The sequence below is a fragment of the Toxotes jaculatrix genome, chromosome 20 (genome assembly GCF_017976425.1).
Source record: "Toxotes jaculatrix isolate fToxJac2 chromosome 20, fToxJac2.pri, whole genome shotgun sequence".
NCBI classification, from domain to species: Eukaryota; Metazoa; Chordata; class Actinopteri; family Toxotidae; genus Toxotes; species Toxotes jaculatrix.
Window position 1 is genome coordinate 8,558,224 of NC_054413.1, and position 17,052 is coordinate 8,575,275.

The 17,052-nt window shown below is 41.4% G+C and overlaps 1 protein-coding gene across 3 annotated transcripts in view; it reads right to left on the reverse strand.

Moving 5' to 3' along the window:
* The window catches only part of atp8a2 (ATPase phospholipid transporting 8A2), a 46,880-nt gene that overhangs the window by 17,151 nt on the left and 12,677 nt on the right, over positions 1-17,052 (reverse strand). For 2 of the 3 annotated variants that reach the window (XM_041065368.1, XM_041065370.1), the window contains exons 7-24: positions 15,740-15,813; positions 15,094-15,163; positions 14,522-14,649; positions 13,715-13,826; positions 13,176-13,344; positions 12,919-13,046; positions 12,749-12,826; positions 12,522-12,610; positions 12,191-12,235; positions 11,888-11,963; positions 11,588-11,776; positions 11,464-11,513; positions 11,298-11,367; positions 11,102-11,186; positions 10,669-10,808; positions 9,482-9,620; positions 8,708-8,772; positions 911-1,083 (exon numbers count right to left, since the gene is read on the reverse strand). In XM_041065368.1, the coding sequence (XP_040921302.1) occupies positions 911-1,083; positions 8,708-8,772; positions 9,482-9,620; positions 10,669-10,808; positions 11,102-11,186; positions 11,298-11,367; positions 11,464-11,513; positions 11,588-11,776; positions 11,888-11,963; positions 12,191-12,235; positions 12,522-12,610; positions 12,749-12,826; positions 12,919-13,046; positions 13,176-13,344; positions 13,715-13,826; positions 14,522-14,649; positions 15,094-15,163; positions 15,740-15,813 (1,880 nt within the window). The remainder of the gene's footprint in view (positions 1-910; positions 1,084-8,707; positions 8,773-9,481; positions 9,621-10,668; positions 10,809-11,101; positions 11,187-11,297; positions 11,368-11,463; positions 11,514-11,587; positions 11,777-11,887; positions 11,964-12,190; positions 12,236-12,521; positions 12,611-12,748; positions 12,827-12,918; positions 13,047-13,175; positions 13,345-13,714; positions 13,827-14,521; positions 14,650-15,093; positions 15,164-15,739; positions 15,814-17,052) is intronic. The other variant, XM_041065369.1, reaches the window with a different exon arrangement.

Here is a 17,052-nt window from a genome sequence, read left to right on the forward strand (position 1 = left end):
TTTCATGATGTTACCTAATGTGTCTTTATAAAACAAAGCTTTACCTTTACCTGAAGGAGACCTTTCTTGGTCAAACCACAGTCATGTCTGTGCTGCGATAATAAAACTGGTAACGAAAGCAGTGTGCAGGTATATTTTCGTCTTTTAACATGCAGGTGTTTGTTTTTTTTTTTTTTATAAAAGGTGGATAGTTTACACATCTATCCCCAGTTTAGTATAGTTGCAGGACAAAACGCTGCTAGCAAACAAGGGTTTATCTAACAAGGACCGTAGGTCAAAATGCTGCATTTACAAAATCCTTTTGGTACCTTTCAAATTTCAGTATAACCTCTTCTTTTTCTTTGGATATAGGGGTTTTCCCACAACGGCACAATGATGCTGTGTCTCTGTAAAAATGTCTTGTCCTCCTGACAGATTAAAATTCCAGTCCTTGTCTAGACTTCTTGCAGACAGATTTGTTTGACTTTTTTTAATTGGTCACAAGATGTAAACTTTGTCCACATTGTCATTTTTTTTTACAAAGTTTGTGCGCGTTTTTTCATAGGGTTTTTAACTTTCATGCCCCGCCGATTTAGAAAACTCTGTCCTATTTTTCCACATTCTGTTTTAACAGAATGAAATTTCATCTGAGATGACCAAGACAAATTGCAACTTCCTTTTCGTTTTGAATGATTCCATTTGCTGCTCTGTGGATAGATTTTGATTGATATCCTCCAGGCATTATCAGATTGAAAACTGAAATATCAGCACAAAAGATGATTTGAAAGCTAACAAGGTAAAGCACTTAATTCTATTTTGCCAACTAAGAATTCCATACTTTTCCAAACTTTCCAGACCTGTGCAGACACCCTGTAATAAACCCAAAAGTTTGCTTTTGTATGTGTATGTGTAATTAATGAATCTTCCCTACCGGCAGCAGATGACAGCCTTGCAGGACAATGCCAAGTCGAGGAAGGCCTGGCGGAGCTCGAAGGACAGCGCATATTTCAGTGTCTGACCATCGATGATCAGAGCCAGCTCATTTTCCTTCCTCAGAGAGTCACCCAGCGACGAACAGTGAGCTGTCAGCGTGGCACGAGTAGCCTACAAGGAGACAAAGACACTTTAGTGCTTACAAGGATGTTTGATGAAATGCTGTTGGCTTCCAGTGAAAACCTAACCTCTAATCCTGCCAACCATCTTAAATCCTAATCACCAATCATAGTCTAAATCTCACCCTAAAAGTGACTCTTTCTTATCCGATCTGGAAGTGGCCCCTTTTCAAGCGACCGCATTTTTATGTTATATGTTTTTGTGGGGATACTGTGGCCTCTATAGCGGTGAAAATACAAATCACACACATCAAAACACATAGACCAATTTGTTGAAAGGTCAAAACCGCTGGCAGTAAATGGAAGACACATGCTACAGGTTGCACGGACTCCTTTCATCTGGGGAAAGAATTTGCTTCTGTGTACACTAAACAATTAAGAACGCCAATATAAAGTTCACAGTTGTTCTAGACATCATCACAACACGCTGATGTTACGAGGTCCTGAAGGCACGTTCAACCATGCAATCAAATCTTAAATCTTTCCTTTCGCTGAGCAGTAACACACCACAGTGAGCAGAAAAAGTGGCAGAAAAGAGAGACTGACAAACACAGAGCCAGAGGAGAAAAGTTAAAAAGACAGATGAGCTGGACTAATGTCTCAGCAAATGTGTCGTTCGTTTATAAGTGCATAAGTCAGTGTAAGTGTGTGAGACTGTGTGTGTTTGTGCGAATGCCAGCTCGCCTGCAGGGCAGTAGTTTGGGGCAGTTTTGATGGAGCTCTTGATAATAGAGGAACAGGGATTAATAGAGAAAATAAACATCCCACAGAGATGTAATGAATTCCATGTGGAGGAGCAGGCACGCTACAAGCTACCAGCAAGCCCCCCCCCCCCATACACACACAAATTCTTTATTACCACTGACTTAAATTATGATTTCCATGGGATCCCAATGTTATAGACCATAAATGTAGTCTAATAACAACATTTGTGATATATATCAACCTTGACTTTTGGGATCCATCTGTACCTTTTAAACGCTAAACAAAAACTAAGTTACATAGTTGTTAACCAATAAAAAACTGAAAATTAAAAAGAATGTCTGACCAACTAAAACTTACTCAACAGCTCCAGGTCTGTTTGTTTACGAAGAACTCTTCACATTAAGAAGATCACCAGGTGAATTCAGGTTAAAGCCTATTAAAACACTCCAACACTAAACAGTCGGAACATGAGAATGTTTTATCCATCTATTATTATCCAGTACTGTCGCTAACAGCTCACTTACTCTTTATACAGGGACAGTTCTGTTGGTTGTACATGTGGAATTCAGCTTATATACATAATAAACAGGGAGTGATGCAAAATGAAATGCCCCATAACAGGAACTGCTTGTGGAAAGATAGACAACACAACTAAATAGATAGCAATCAGCTACACAAGACTAAACTCTAGACAAAAAAAGCGCATAAACATTTGAAAATTTGGCGCCGTTAAGAATTTACATAGTCTCTCACAGTGGGTTATGGGCGGCCATCAGACCAGGGAGAGTCCACTGACCCACAGAGATGTGACCCCACTGTCAAACCATCAACATGTGTAGGAGACAACACAGCAAGCACAAACAAACACACTCATATATATATACAATCAAATTGACAATGTAGCCTCTCTTCTTCTTGCCAAATAGCAATGCACACATGCGTTCCCTCTACACATAAGTATCCCTCCTCTCCCCAAAAATTCCCTGCTCTTGTTTTCTCAGCCTGAGGCTGTGTGTTTTCTTTTGTATGCCGGAATTCCTGTTTGCATTCACCTTTTTCCCCCAAACAGGGGAAAGGAAAACAAAAACATAATGAAAGGATTAAAGGAGATTACAGGTTGTCAGAGTTCTGAAACTCAAATGGGCTGTGTGTGTGTGTGAAGTGCACGTGTTTTTATAGAGGAGTAAAACACGTGTATGCATGTATGTGTGTGTGTGTCTGTTTGCATGGAAGTGCACAGGGGCTGTGTGTGTATGTGTACACATAGTGCATGTGTGAGAGATGAGAGTCTGACAAAATCTCTCCACTGCCTGTCCTCACCCTATCACAGAGGAATGGACACAAAAAGCCTCAGCAGCATAATGCAAAGTAAACAGCACATAGGTGAAAAATGATTGTATGAGACCACTGTAGGTGACACATGTTTGGGGCGGAGGGTGTTGATGCTTGAAGTCTTGCACAGACTTTCTATGTGGGCTTTGAAGCCATGAAGCTCTTCCCAACATGATATAAGCTGGAGTGTTAGGGGGACAAATGCAAACTCCACATCTACCTTTCAGTTTAATTAGAGAAATATAATGATAGTTCAATAATTAGCTGTCTTGACAATCCCCATAATATATGCGTGATGGTCGGGTCATAAAGCCACAGAGAGAGGGGTCACATACATGGGTCAACGCCTACGTGAATGCAAACATTCACCAGCTTAGAACTGAGGTGCTAATACACCACAGTGACTTGTCACAGCAGGTCCAGTCGAAGCTTTAGCGGCGGCTAAGATAACCTGGGATAATAACCAGGCTAAGTCTGCAGGGAGCTATAGAAGATTAAAAAAGGTAACCAAGGTACAAACACTAGTTAGCTCTTTCAGCCACCTACTAAATACAGCAAGTCCAGACCTAACTGTATGCTTCTGATAAAAGGCCGCTGTCTTAACATGAAAAGAAACAGCTCACAAGGGTCCACTATGATCTGTTAACACTTTCTCAAAGAGAACAAACATGAGGCAAAAGAAAAATGCATTGCTATGTACTTTCCCTCGTTCTCACGCTAAATTACCTTCTATTTTTGGAAACTTGAGATGGAAAAAAAAAATACAAGCTTAATTCTTTGATTGCGCCAGTTTGATTATGACAGATCTCATTAGCAAGCATTTTTAAGTTCCAAAGTAAATGTTTGTTTTTCGTGTGCATCTAAGCTCGAAGAGGGCGGAAACTCTAACACGCACAGACACACACGCTTTGTAAACCACAGTCACCGGCCCTTCTGCATGGAATTTTATCGGGGTTATATTTGGATCACTAAATGGGCAGGGCATGGAGGCAGTTTGAGATATCACAGGTCACCTTCTCTCATCGCATACTTTACCATGAAATGCATAAGAACAAACACACACACAGAAACGCACACACCTTTCTCTCTAAATATATATAAATGAACACAGTAAGGATGGGGAAAGCCAAATGTTGATCCGTTCCAGGCCATCCGCTCCATTCAAAGAGACCTCAATCGCTAGAGCCATTATAACAAATGTACACAGGCAGAGTATAAAATATACAAAAAATGACTAAGCAAGATAAATGGGACAAGGTACAAAGAAAGGGAGAACAACGAAGGACAAGGAGCGTGAGTGAGACTGGCTGAAAGGGAGAGAGAGAGAGGGAGGAGAGAGAGAGAGAGAGAGAGAGAGAGAGAGAGAGAGAGAGAGAGAGAGAGAGAGAGAGAGAGAGAGAGAGAGAGAGAGAGAGAGAGAGAGAGAGAGACCTGCTGAGTGAAAAGAAGGTGGAGAAAGACAAGCTCATATCTGAGGTGCAGATTCTGTCACCAGTGAGATTTAATATACCGTTTAATTATCAGACTGTGCATCTGTGCAAACACCCACATCCTTTGCAGCCTGAGCCAGAAACACACACACACACACACACACACACACACACGCACACACACACACACACTGCTGACAGAAAAAAAAAGCAGAGACAGACACACATGTGGTCTTTAACAGTGGGAGGCCTGGTGTACAAAAAACTATTATATATTGAAAAATACCAGAACAATAGTGCATGCAAGTTGAGGCACTACAAAATGTGTGTGTATGTGTATATGTGTATGTGTGCATAAAGATGATTAATGAGCAGAAGAGAGATGCTGTTTGTTTAAGAGTTGTACTGCGGGCAGCGTGACAGGGAGAGGGGGATTGTGGGAAAGTTAGATGTAATGTATATTCTGAATTATCAAGCAGATCAGGGTGATCATATGCCACTGCATCTAGAATAAACACTGTGTGTGTCTGTGTTTGTGTGTGTGTCAGACTCAGAGACAGAAAGAGGAATGTAAAAAGGAGACTTTACATTCGTATGCTCTTATTCTCAAGTGTTGACTAAACAGAAGGAGACAGGGCAAAAAAATTCTGTCAGTCTGTGTGTGGCATGTGCTCTGAAGGTGACAGATGGCGCTTGTCACAGCTTCAGTGGTCACAAACCGTTTACCCAGGAGGCATTGCTCACAGGGTTTGTTTTGATGCTGAGGAGCACCAAAAGGAGATCGCGTTACCACTCACTCATCGCCCCCACATGGCTCGGCCAAATCTCCCCCTGCTTCTCCCCCTTTCTTTCTCCATCCAGATTGTCTGTCTCATACATGAAGTACAATAAACACTCCGCCCCCTGCTTTATTCACAAACACACTCCTGCACTTCCACAAAGATAAACACCATATTTTGTTGCTTGTTCCTGCTCTCCCTCTGACACACACATTTTTCCCGCCACACACCACAGATGCTGTGTAGTCGCTTCCTGTGCACAGAGAGGGTGCTGACAGATGTGGAGGTAGTGGTGTGAAGGAGACATGGAGCGGAGAATGGGCTTGGCTGGGAAGAGGACAGGCGGGGTTGTGTCTCCTGGCATGACTGGCAACTGCAAAATCTACAGCACAGATCAGCCTTCACACTGCTAACAGCAGAGAGAGGGTGCGATATGTGTGGGACGTTTAAAAAAAAACAAAAAAAAAAAAAACGTGGGGGCAAGAGGTCGACTCTGAGGTGAGATTTTGATAAGCAGCTTCTGTTTTCACTCACGTGCAGGTTACACTTTCAAACGGGCCCACATGTATGAAGAAGTAGAGCCGGCGATAGCTATTTTAAGTGCCAGATACTGAAGACAGTGTTGCTTTCATCTACGCCGACCACCAGTCACAGCCAAAGCTCTCTGAAGTTGTCCTGATCGCCAGACATGACTGTGACACAGCGTGCACGACACACTGATGCACATGAGAAAGAACGTTTCTTCTCTTACATCCATAAGTCTAAATGTAAATTTCGATAAAGTTGCTAATATGAACTTTACGGAGGTGAGGATGTCACCGGAGTAATATGTGATTATCTGTGGGGTGTCATTATTGTATTTTGTGTATAAAGCGATGTGAACCAGCATTTACTTCTTCCCTCTTTTAACGTTTTGCTTTGTCAGAGCAATTTGTCATGTTGTTTATTCTGTCTCGTGTTTGTTGCGTTGCTGTCACACTCAATTGAAAGTGGGTGCTACAAATGCACACTTTAGATCATGTATTTGTCACATGAAGAATTCCACTCATGACCCGTGGTTTATGTGTCATGTCAACCAGCTGTCCCTCTGGCTCTGGAAGCCTTACAGAAATGTGTAAGAACAGCCACTTTCCAAAAGAACCCTGTGAACCCCTCTTTTTGTTTATCTTAAACATGTTCTACAACAGAGTGGTGCTTTATTCACTCCAAAACGGGACATTTCTTCTTTTGATTGGACTTCTCCACAGGAAAGTCAGGGGTCTGGGTCAGCTAGAGGACAGGACCCCCCCCCCCCACACCCCCGGGAGCTGGTGAGCATTCAAAAACTTGCTCAAGGACACATCAGCAGGGTGGACCCTTGCCACTGCAGTGGACTTAAGCCAGACCTTCAAGATGAAAAATGAAATCCCTACTCAACCATGTTGTTTGAACTTGCTGCTTAATGAGCGGAAAGTCTTTGTCTGCATTTGGCATTAGGAAACTCTAAAACAACTTCACCCAAAATCATCTTAAGGATAATTCCAGTTATAGCGAGTGTTTTGTAGTGCATCTTTTCCTTCCTAAACATATCCTGCGGATGTTTTAAAACGTTATTATCAGTGAAAAAGCTTTTGTGTGACTTTTTTCCCCTTAATTCTAATTGCCATTTATTTTTATTGGATTTTAATATATATATATAACCTCATTACAAGTCACTCAGCTATAGAGGAGATTTGTTTTCAGCCTGAAAATATTTCTTATGAAAGCGATTACAAAGTTTTCTTTTCTGGTGTGTAGACGCAAAAAAAAAAAAAAAATAAATACCCAGACCTTATGATAACAAAAACTTCTTGTCTTATGTCCCAGGGATGACAGGCATTATGCTCCCACTGGCTGCAATTTAAACTTATAAAGAAGAATTTCAAATATGTGGAAGCCATAAACAATGCGGGCAAAATGACAGAGAAAAAAAAAAAACTTTTTATATTATATATTTTATATGTAATCACCTGTTAAAACCAAATGTTTCCTATGACCCAGACTACACTCACCACACAGCAATGAGACTTCGAAATGTTTACTGGAATAGTACAGCATGTGATCAAATATGGTAGACAGGCTGCTAATAAAATCTTACAAACCATATTAAGAATGATCCACTTACAGTGCTAACTGTATTGGCTTCCACCCTCTCGTGCTAATTGCATAGGCAATTTTCAGGCTAAAGCCCCCTTATTATAAAAGTACCCTTATATAATTCAATTTACTCAGCGTCTAAGTGGCCTTGCACGCTGTCTGGCTTTTGACCAGCAGTTCCCAAAGTCTGGGAGCTTCCAGACACCACTTTGACACATGTGAAAGGGTAAAATTTCACAAGTTTCTTTTAGTAGAAGTTGGCATAATACAGGAAAACAAAATGATCATAGGTGTGAAGTTGCGCTTTTATGCAGAATTCGAACTTGACGCTATGTGTTAACCACACAGGGGTCTCTAATGTCATGCTGATCATGCTTTAGACCAATAAAAAAATAAATAAATAAATAAATCACTCTCCAAACCCACAGTCTAAGACACCCACCGTTTGTGCAACGACTTACATGAAGCAAGAAAATTATGAATGTAAACACAGATGTCTCTGGATCAAGGTTTAACGTACACTTTGGGCCCACAAACCCACAAACAAATGCACACAAGAACGCACACACGGTGCCTACGCTCAACATTTATGAGCCATAATCTTCCCCCATCTCACATATAAACAAACTCTGTAAAAGTGAGCACACTGTGATTGTGCGCGTGCGTACACATGTTTAAGTGTGACCACACATGGGACTGTGTGTGAAAAAGAGAGACACATGACAGCAATCAAGCCACTTAAGTTAAGTCACACATGTAACCTGAATGCAAAAAAACACACAACCGGCGTATAAATCTAATCTAGAGATAACGAATGCCTCAGATCTGACACTAATAGGAACACAAATAGACTTAAGACATTCTGCTGGCATTTAGCTGGATATAGGTTAGACTAAGACCCACAAATAGTGTGAGAACACTGTGCACTTGCTGAAAGCCAGGTCCTGTCTGTGGATATTTATGAAAGAGACAGAAGAAGAGGGAAAGAAGTGACAGTTTGGTCCTTGTCTCTTTTCATCCCTTTCTCCAAAGGGACACCAGAGACTTTAATTACCTGCACCTGTGAGCACACAATGAGCCCCACCCACCAATCTGCCTGTGGACCACACCCTGGTTCCCACGGTAACATTCCTACCCCCCCTCACACACTGCTACTGTAAACACATAAACACACACAAAGATTCCCAATACTGCACAAAGTGTACACAGAGGTGACCAAAGGAGGTCAGCATGAGGAAGAGGAGGATGTACTCACATCCAGAGAGTCCTCGTTGACAATGATGAGGGACATGCCGTGTGTCACCAGACGACAGGAGTAACCTGAGAAACAGATAGTGGAAGGTAGAGGAGGGGGGGGGCGGGGGATTAGATTTGCTCAAACCCAAAACACAGGTGGGAAAACTGAATTTAAAAAATCCTGTTTCACACACAGCTGTCTGATCCCACCCGCATCTATCACCCTGTAGTCTTCTACTGCGCACAGATCAACTACATCATGCTCCAATTAAACATGGCAAAATATCTTTAATGATAATACAGGTGAAAATAGGAGACAATCATGATACTGGCAGATGAAGATGTCACTTCAATCATACACAAGTGTGTGAAAAATAAAAGAGGATTTGTTTAGTAGACAGTCGGAACTTTTAAATGAAGAGTAACAAGTGTCTGCACAGAGGATTTTGTTTTCAAGTCCTGTTTTGCTGGACATCTGCCACCAACTTCGTAAACGACTGCCAAGTGAAACCAAGCACACTAATGTCATCGCAGTCCCCTTGACCACTGGAACACTGGCCGCTGGCACATTTCACTTAGAGATTAGAGACACGTCTGGCATTTCACAGCCCACATAATGCCCGCTATTCTTCTAGCTATAATTGAATTAACTCCACAATACATACAGTTTACTACATCGCTGCACTTCATCCTGCAGCTTCCACGCTATCGCTGCATTTGTATAAATCACTGTCATCAGGATCTAAAACTCTGATTATGTCTATAGTGTTACTTTTAGCTGCCTTCCTCTCACCTATGTTAATGGCAGTCTCCTGTTTGTCTCCAGTGAGGACCCAGATCTTGATGTCAGCCCTCATCAGAGTGGCGATGGTCTCTGGCACACCAGCCTGGAGACGGTCCTCTATGGCTGTGGCGCCCAACAGCATTAAGTTCTGTTAGTGGAACATAAGAGCGTGACAGAGAAAAAGACTGAAAGACAGAATTTAAGATGTAAGATTAAAAAAAAAAAAATCAAGGATAAATATGGCACAAAGGAGAAAGGGGGGTTAAAATAAAATCATATTTAGGCTACCAAATTCAGCCAGACATCACCAGCCTGTATGTGAGGGTTCTTTCTTACCAGAGAACATCATCCATATCTAATTTAAGGACGAGAACGATGCCAGGCAGGTCAGTTCAGTCGGTAAGGCAGCTCATTTTGGACCTCTGTACCAACTCTGTGTCTTCATGCCAAGATGTAACCCATTACCTTTCCCCCCCTTGCTTTAATTTGTTCAGTATTTAAATGCACGTGTACCCTCATTAGACACACTTGAACACACACACAAACACTCGCACAGACACAGAAGTTAACACTACTGTGTTGTTGACTCCAGTTTTATGGGGCTTTTGGCAGGCCGGCGCAGGTAATTACCCTTGTGGTCTCCCAGTCTGAGCCCCCCCTCCTCCTCCTGCTTCCTCTTTTTTTTTTGGGTCGTCACTTACTTTTCTCACCTCGGCTCGCTCCTCTAAATCCTTGGTTTTCCTACCTATGAGCTGAACTCTACTGAATGTACTCGCAGCTGAAATCTGCTTTTCACTACATCAGTGTTACCTTTCTGATAAACCAACAAACAACTTCCGCAGTGGTGAACCTTTTTGCAAAGATTAGTAATGGTCTTTATAATGTGATTAAAGAAAAGACACAGTTTAACCAAATTCTGAGTGTGTATTGCAAGGTAAGCACTAGCAGTAAGTACTAAAGTGGCACCATAGCAGTTTAAGTGTGGAAAAAAATGAAGCCACTCTGCCACCTGCTGGCAAATATGAAGTGTGAGTTTGTCTAAGGGCAAGTTACATGTTTAAGTGTAGTTACTTTTTAAGATCTGAAAAGTTTTTTTTTTTAAAGATTTGCATATGCTCTGTTTTCACAGAGACATCTTGAATAAGGTCGGAGCCCAAAAATACACATCACCACAGAGGAAGAGAAGGTCTGTTTACCTTTTCCAGTAGTTCATAACACTCCTCTAGTTTCTGAGCGCGGTCTTTGAGTATGGTGCTGACCCGATTGTATTCCTTCAGCCACTCCTGGTAGGCGCCTTCCTCCAGGTCCACATAGGCAAAACACAGAGTCCTCAGGCCTGGTGGATGAGAGGAGAGTGAGCCGATCAATCAGTGTGGGCATGGAAAAGAAATAGATCATGTTTTAAAGTGGGAGTGAGGAGTCCGGTGTTTTTCCGTTGGAAAGCTGAAAGCTGAGAAGCTGGCAGAATGGAAGAAACTCAGGTCCCATAGTTCTGATGTAACTTCAATGTCAAGTCTTAAAACTCTGAATAATATTCAACATCAGATCAACAACTGAGCACAGAGTTGCCACAACATACTCTGCACTAAATTTAAGGCCTTAACTCTTTTTTTTTTTTTTACTTCTTACCTTCAGTAGCAAACTGTTCCAGATGAGCAATAGTTAATTCTTTGTACTGTGACGACTCAGTCAGACGATCAAAAATTACATTATCCTGGAAATAAAACACAAAATAACTGACTCAGAACTGAAATGCAATGCTTTATGAAAAATAGTTTGGAAACATTTGGAGTACTGAATGACAATGTTAATGAAATAAACATACAGCTCCTTTGCAGTACAGCCGTAGCCTCCCGTGGGGTGTCCTGACCACCACAGACATGCGTTTGCGGTTACTGTAAAGGAAATAGTGGGTTTAGTTTCAAAACACGCTGCAGTCTTATATCACAGAATTATTTACTGACTGCGAGGAACATTTATGGGAATATTACCTGGAAAACTCCAGCACATTCAGCAGCTCATAGCTCAGCTCTTTCCCTCTCTGAAATACACACCAAAATGTCAGTTCGTGCAGTTTCAGAGAACAACTCTCGCTCTTGTACAGTACACACTTACAGCTTCAATGATGACTGAATGAGGCGTCCTTGCAGTGAATACAAAGCCGAGTCCTTTGGCCCCTTTGACCAACGCTCCTTCATCTGGCGAAGAGGCCTGGTAGATGATCTGGTCGTCTTCTCTCTCTGGGACCACCGTGTGGCACACTGCCATCATCGTCAAGAACTCACAGATGTGAGGCGATGTTGGCTGAACACATTCACAACCAGAGCAGACACAGTTATTAACACCAGACTAGTCATTTTTGGACAGAATCAGCTTCAGATAAAGAAATATGAGAAAAACTTCAGGGACACCTACATGGTTCTTCTCAATGTTTTGGATGAGAGTTGGATCGTCAAACTCTGTAGAATTATGGCTGTTGGACGGGAGATTGCTGTGAGACAAAAAATGCATGAAAAGAGTTATTTTCAGTGTAGAAACAAAATTATATTCATAGCATTTAAATGTCATTGCAAGCAAAAATAAACAAACCCTTTGTCTATTGTTCTGATCAAAGCGTAGACACTACATTCATTTCTAAAAGCAAGCAGAGCCTAAAATGAAGAAAAGAATATTAGAAAGGGAAGATAGGTGAGACAGGCAGAGGAGAAGGTCACTAACCTGAAGTCCTCCATTGAACGATCACAGTCAAGATCAGGAAAGTGGCTGCAGTGATGAATGACGTTGCATTGCAAAAGGAATAAGTTCAGAATCAGTTGATGAGTTGATTAGTTCATTTGTGCTTGCATGCAAACATTAAAGTTCATTCTTTACTACAGGTTAGTCTGAGACATGAATTAGTTACACAATTAGAGATTAAAAGAAGAAAAAGTGTATTTAGAGGCACTGGGAGCTCATTTTCTTTTAGTTGGAGGCTCCTTTTGCTAAGAGGCAGGACAGTTTTTTGTTGTTGTTTTTTTTTTTTTTTTTAAAAAAGAGAAAGATGACTGACCCATACGTTATTCCTGCAATGGTACACTTCTTAAAGTGCATGACATTACAGGTCAGAGTTCCCGTCTTGTCGGAAAAGAGATACTTCACCTGAAAAAGACAAAACAGAGGACAGGTAATGAAAGCAAACGGGGCATGTTTTCACAGGCTCGTATTAAGCGAGAGTACATGTGAAAAGGTAATTCTATCCTTTAGCCACTGATGATCAAGAGGGGGGGAGGAACTGACCTGCCCCAGTTCCTCATTAAGATTGGATGTTCGAGCCATGGCCGGTGTGTCTGTCTCTGAATAATACATCTCCACATCCTGAGGAAAAATCAAAAACAAACAAAGTTATCTGGAATACTTAGAGGTAATATATTTGACAACATGCATTACAAAACACAAATAGTTTGTACCCAGTTGATGAAGAGGGCCTGTGTGAACTTGACCACCTCCAGGGTGACCAGCAGGCTGATGGGGATCAGGTTGTTGTACAAGATGATGAACGTTAGCAGGTTATATGCAAAGTTTGCGGAGATGTCACCTGCACAAACACACAATATTCCCTCGTTGACTGACCCTTCATGTGTGTATTAATCCTAATTCTACATTACTGTCAGGAGACTTAAGTTACAGGCTGTGAAGTGTGCCATGTTTGTGTGCATGTTCTCACCAGGCCGGGACAGGTACCAGCAGGCTTCTTCGGTGTGTTCTCTGTTCCAGATGGCAGCACCAACAGAACTGACCAGAGCCATGACCAACAGGATACCAAACAGGACCAGGATCTGCATGTTGGTCACCCGCTCCACATTAGAGCGCTTCAGTGGTGCCTTGGTGGAGTTCTGGGAGGCAGACGGGTCAATGAATACAACAAGTGAGAAATTATTTGTCACAATTTAATTTGTCATGAATAAATACCAACATGAAACTGATATTGAAAGTTTTTTTTTTTTTGCAGAAGAATGTGTGAGCAAAAACGCTGGAACTGAAGATTAAAAGTACTTCTTGGCTTGGACGTGCTCCCAGTTATGAATGCGTCACACAGTTAATTAAAAGCTCTAAAGCAGTGCCATGAAGTTCACAAGGAGGGAAGATTCTAATTATTAAAAAAAAATATTAAATTAAACTCCAAAATTCTTATTTCAAAGAAAGGGTTTTTCCACACATCATGCTCAGACAATTTCCTGAATGCAGACAGGATGATGGGTTTACCTGCATCAGTTTGGAGTCATGGCCAGTGTAGACAACAATTCCCACAACCCACTGCGTGTTCCTGAGCTGGGCACCGCGCAGCAACACCTGGTCTGGGCCCAGGGGAGCTGGACTGAGGAGAAAAAGAGACACAAAACATGATAAATGAATGCAGATTTAAGGCGACCAATTCTGGTGTTCTATGGCAAATGCCAATCAAGCTCCATGGTGCCGGGCAGTACACTAGAGCAGCTCTCCTAGAGTAACTGCCTATCTCCTGGAATCTCCTCAATGCTCTTGAGACTGTGCTGGGAGACACAGCTAACCTTTTGACAATGGCACATATTGATGTGCCATTGTGGAAGAGTTGGACTGTCTGTGCAACTTCTGTAGGGTCCAGGTATCGCCTCATGCTACCAGTAGTGACACTGACCCTGGCCTAATGCAAAACTGGTGAAAAACAGTCAGAAAAGATGAGGAGGGAAAAAATGTCAGTGGCCTCCACCTGTAAACCCATTCCTATTTTGGGGGTTGTCTCGTTGCTGCCCCTCTAGTGCACCTGTTGTTAATTTCATTGACACCAAAGCAGCTGAAACTGATTAACAACCCCCTCTCTGCTACTTAACTAACCAGATCAATATCCCAGAACTTTAACTGACTTGATGCTATACTCTGATTAAAAAGTGTTCCTTTAATTTTTTTGAGTGCAGTGCAGTTTTATCTTGCTGTCTAAGCAACTGTACACTAAAAAAAATGCATATAACACAGTACAATTCATGTTGTCAATCAATATCTGATCAGGAAAATAAGTGTTTGTGTAGGTCTCACTTCTGGTTCTCCAGCCGCAGTGTGCCAGTGAAGTCATACAGGTGTCGGTTGGGGCCTTCACACTCCAAACGACCAGACAGGCCCATTAAATCCTCCAGGGTCTGAAAACCAGCTGTGAGCGGGAGACCCTGGAAACCAAAAAAAAAAAAAGAAAAAAAACATGACAAATCAAATCAAAGCAAGTTTACTGAGGGACGCTTTTGCCAAGCAGGATTATCACAAATTACATTACACAGAAGCAAGTTACATAAAAACAAAAACTGGTCAAACAATAACAAACAGGAGACAGAAAGAGAAGAACAACCAGAAACACTATCGCATCTTGTGTGTGACTCACATAGATGTAAATGTGAGGACTGTGAGGAAGTAAAGCTTCATTTGATACAGAGTCCTGAAAGTTGAAGCCAAGGCTTTCTAACATCTTTAATTAAAGTGTTCACTTGCATCTACTTGCAGTAATAAGTACTAGATGTTCCTAAACAACACACATTCTCCACTAATTAATTACCACTAATTAATTACCTCCATTCAGGTGGGCACTGCGAAATCTGATAAACTGACTGATGTCGTACCTGTCTGATCTTTAGGTTGGTTTCTCCATCCAGGTTTGAGGTCTCAGTGTAACACATGGCTTGTGGCTCACTGTGGAGACGAGGCAGGGCTGCATCAATATACTGTAGTGTTTAATCCAGAGGTGTCCAAACTGTTCCACAAAGAACGTGGAGCACAACAGACTTGACTCATTTAATCAACTGATCTCAGTCTTCAGACAGTTGATTGGTCAAACTGTGTGCTCTTCATTAGTTGGAACAAAAACCTGCAGCCACACAGCCCTTTGTGGAACAGTGTGGACACCCCTGGTTTAATCATTCGACAGAAAATCAATCAATTACAATTCTGAATATTGAAAAATTGATTCATTGATCACACATTTGCTGGTTAAAGCTGATGAGATGTGATTATTTGCTTCCTTTACATAATTTCACGCAGTTTTTATTTGAAGTTTTATTTGAAGTTACTTTTGAGTTTTTTTTAAATTGTTGATCAATTTTAGGACAATACACTAGTTCCAGTAATTTAAGCGAGAAATTCATCAGTATTTTTACATGACTTAACAATTAATTTATTAACAAACAATTAAAATACATTAATGATGAACAAACATACACAAATGCACACAAACATACACACACACACTCATACACTCTAAAGTCTGACCTGGAGGACACTATAACCATGTCAGCTGGAAGGTGCTGGCCATTGGTCACCTTCACTATGTCTCCTACTGCCACCTTGTGGCCAGGACATGGCCATGCAACAGTGTGAAGGAGAAAAAAAAAAGTGAGGAGAAAGATAAAGAGGGGTGTTAAGAAAGAGGGTAAGGGGCAATAAGAGGGGGCAAAGGAGGAAGACAGAGAGGGGAAACAACAGACAGGTTAATTAGTGACCAGCCAAGAGGCAGCCAATAGAGAGAGAGAGAGAGAGAGAGAGAGAGAGAGAGAGAGAGAGAGAGAGAGAGAGAGAGAGAGAGAGAGAGAGAGACATGAGATAAAGTGATGGTGAGCACAGCAGTGCATAGCCTTAACTGTTTTGATTAGACTGCAACTGAGGCAGACTAAAACTACAAGCATGTAGATAAGAAAGAGAGAAGAGGAAGAGAAAAGAAGAGAAAATGAGGACTTCACAGTTCAGCTCATTTGAAGGAGACTCGGCACAGAGCTGCAGCCAGTGTAAAAAAAAAAACATCACATTACAAAACTGAAGCATGTCATTTTCAAAAACTGGGAGACACTATGTGTGAGACGCATTGTCTGAACAAAAGCAAGTCTGAGTGAAAAAGTAAAAAACCTTTTAAGGCCAAGCCCATTCTCTGGATTACTCAATTCTAAAGAACAAAGTATAAGTTTGAAACTGAAAACTGGAGATGCCATCATCACAACAAACAGACAAGCTTAAACGCATCCAGTATTCTACATAAGGCATAGTCTAAACTCGTTCTTCAGGTTGCTTGTTTTCCTGAGACCTGCAGAAAATCTCAGGAGGGGAGATAAGCTTGACTCCGACAAATTACGATGGGTAATGATAGCACTATCGATGTCTAAACACAGCTCTTCCTGGTAGGATCCTTATAGATTTCTACGAAAAGCACCACTGTACTGATTCTCCACCATGTAATTAATTATCATTTTTGCACGTTTTGTTTGAAATTAGGAAAATACAACATTTTTGAAAATCATAAACTCTACCCACAGTTTATGACATAACAAAACCAAAATATGTAGCAATGAAGGTAAAGAAGGAAGCTGAGCATTTCAGGGAAACTACCTATCAACAATTAGCAGCTGGACCAAATTCCTTCACCTGTAGTGACCCTGAATAAGAATGGGTGCTTAATTCCTTTTCTCCATTGTTGCCACCTACATTAAAAAGGACTCAAATTTGATTTGATTTGATCTGCTGGAGCAAGACTTTGCACAGCTGGACTCAGTTAATGAGTACATTCCAGAAATTATTCAGCCTTTAAGGACATA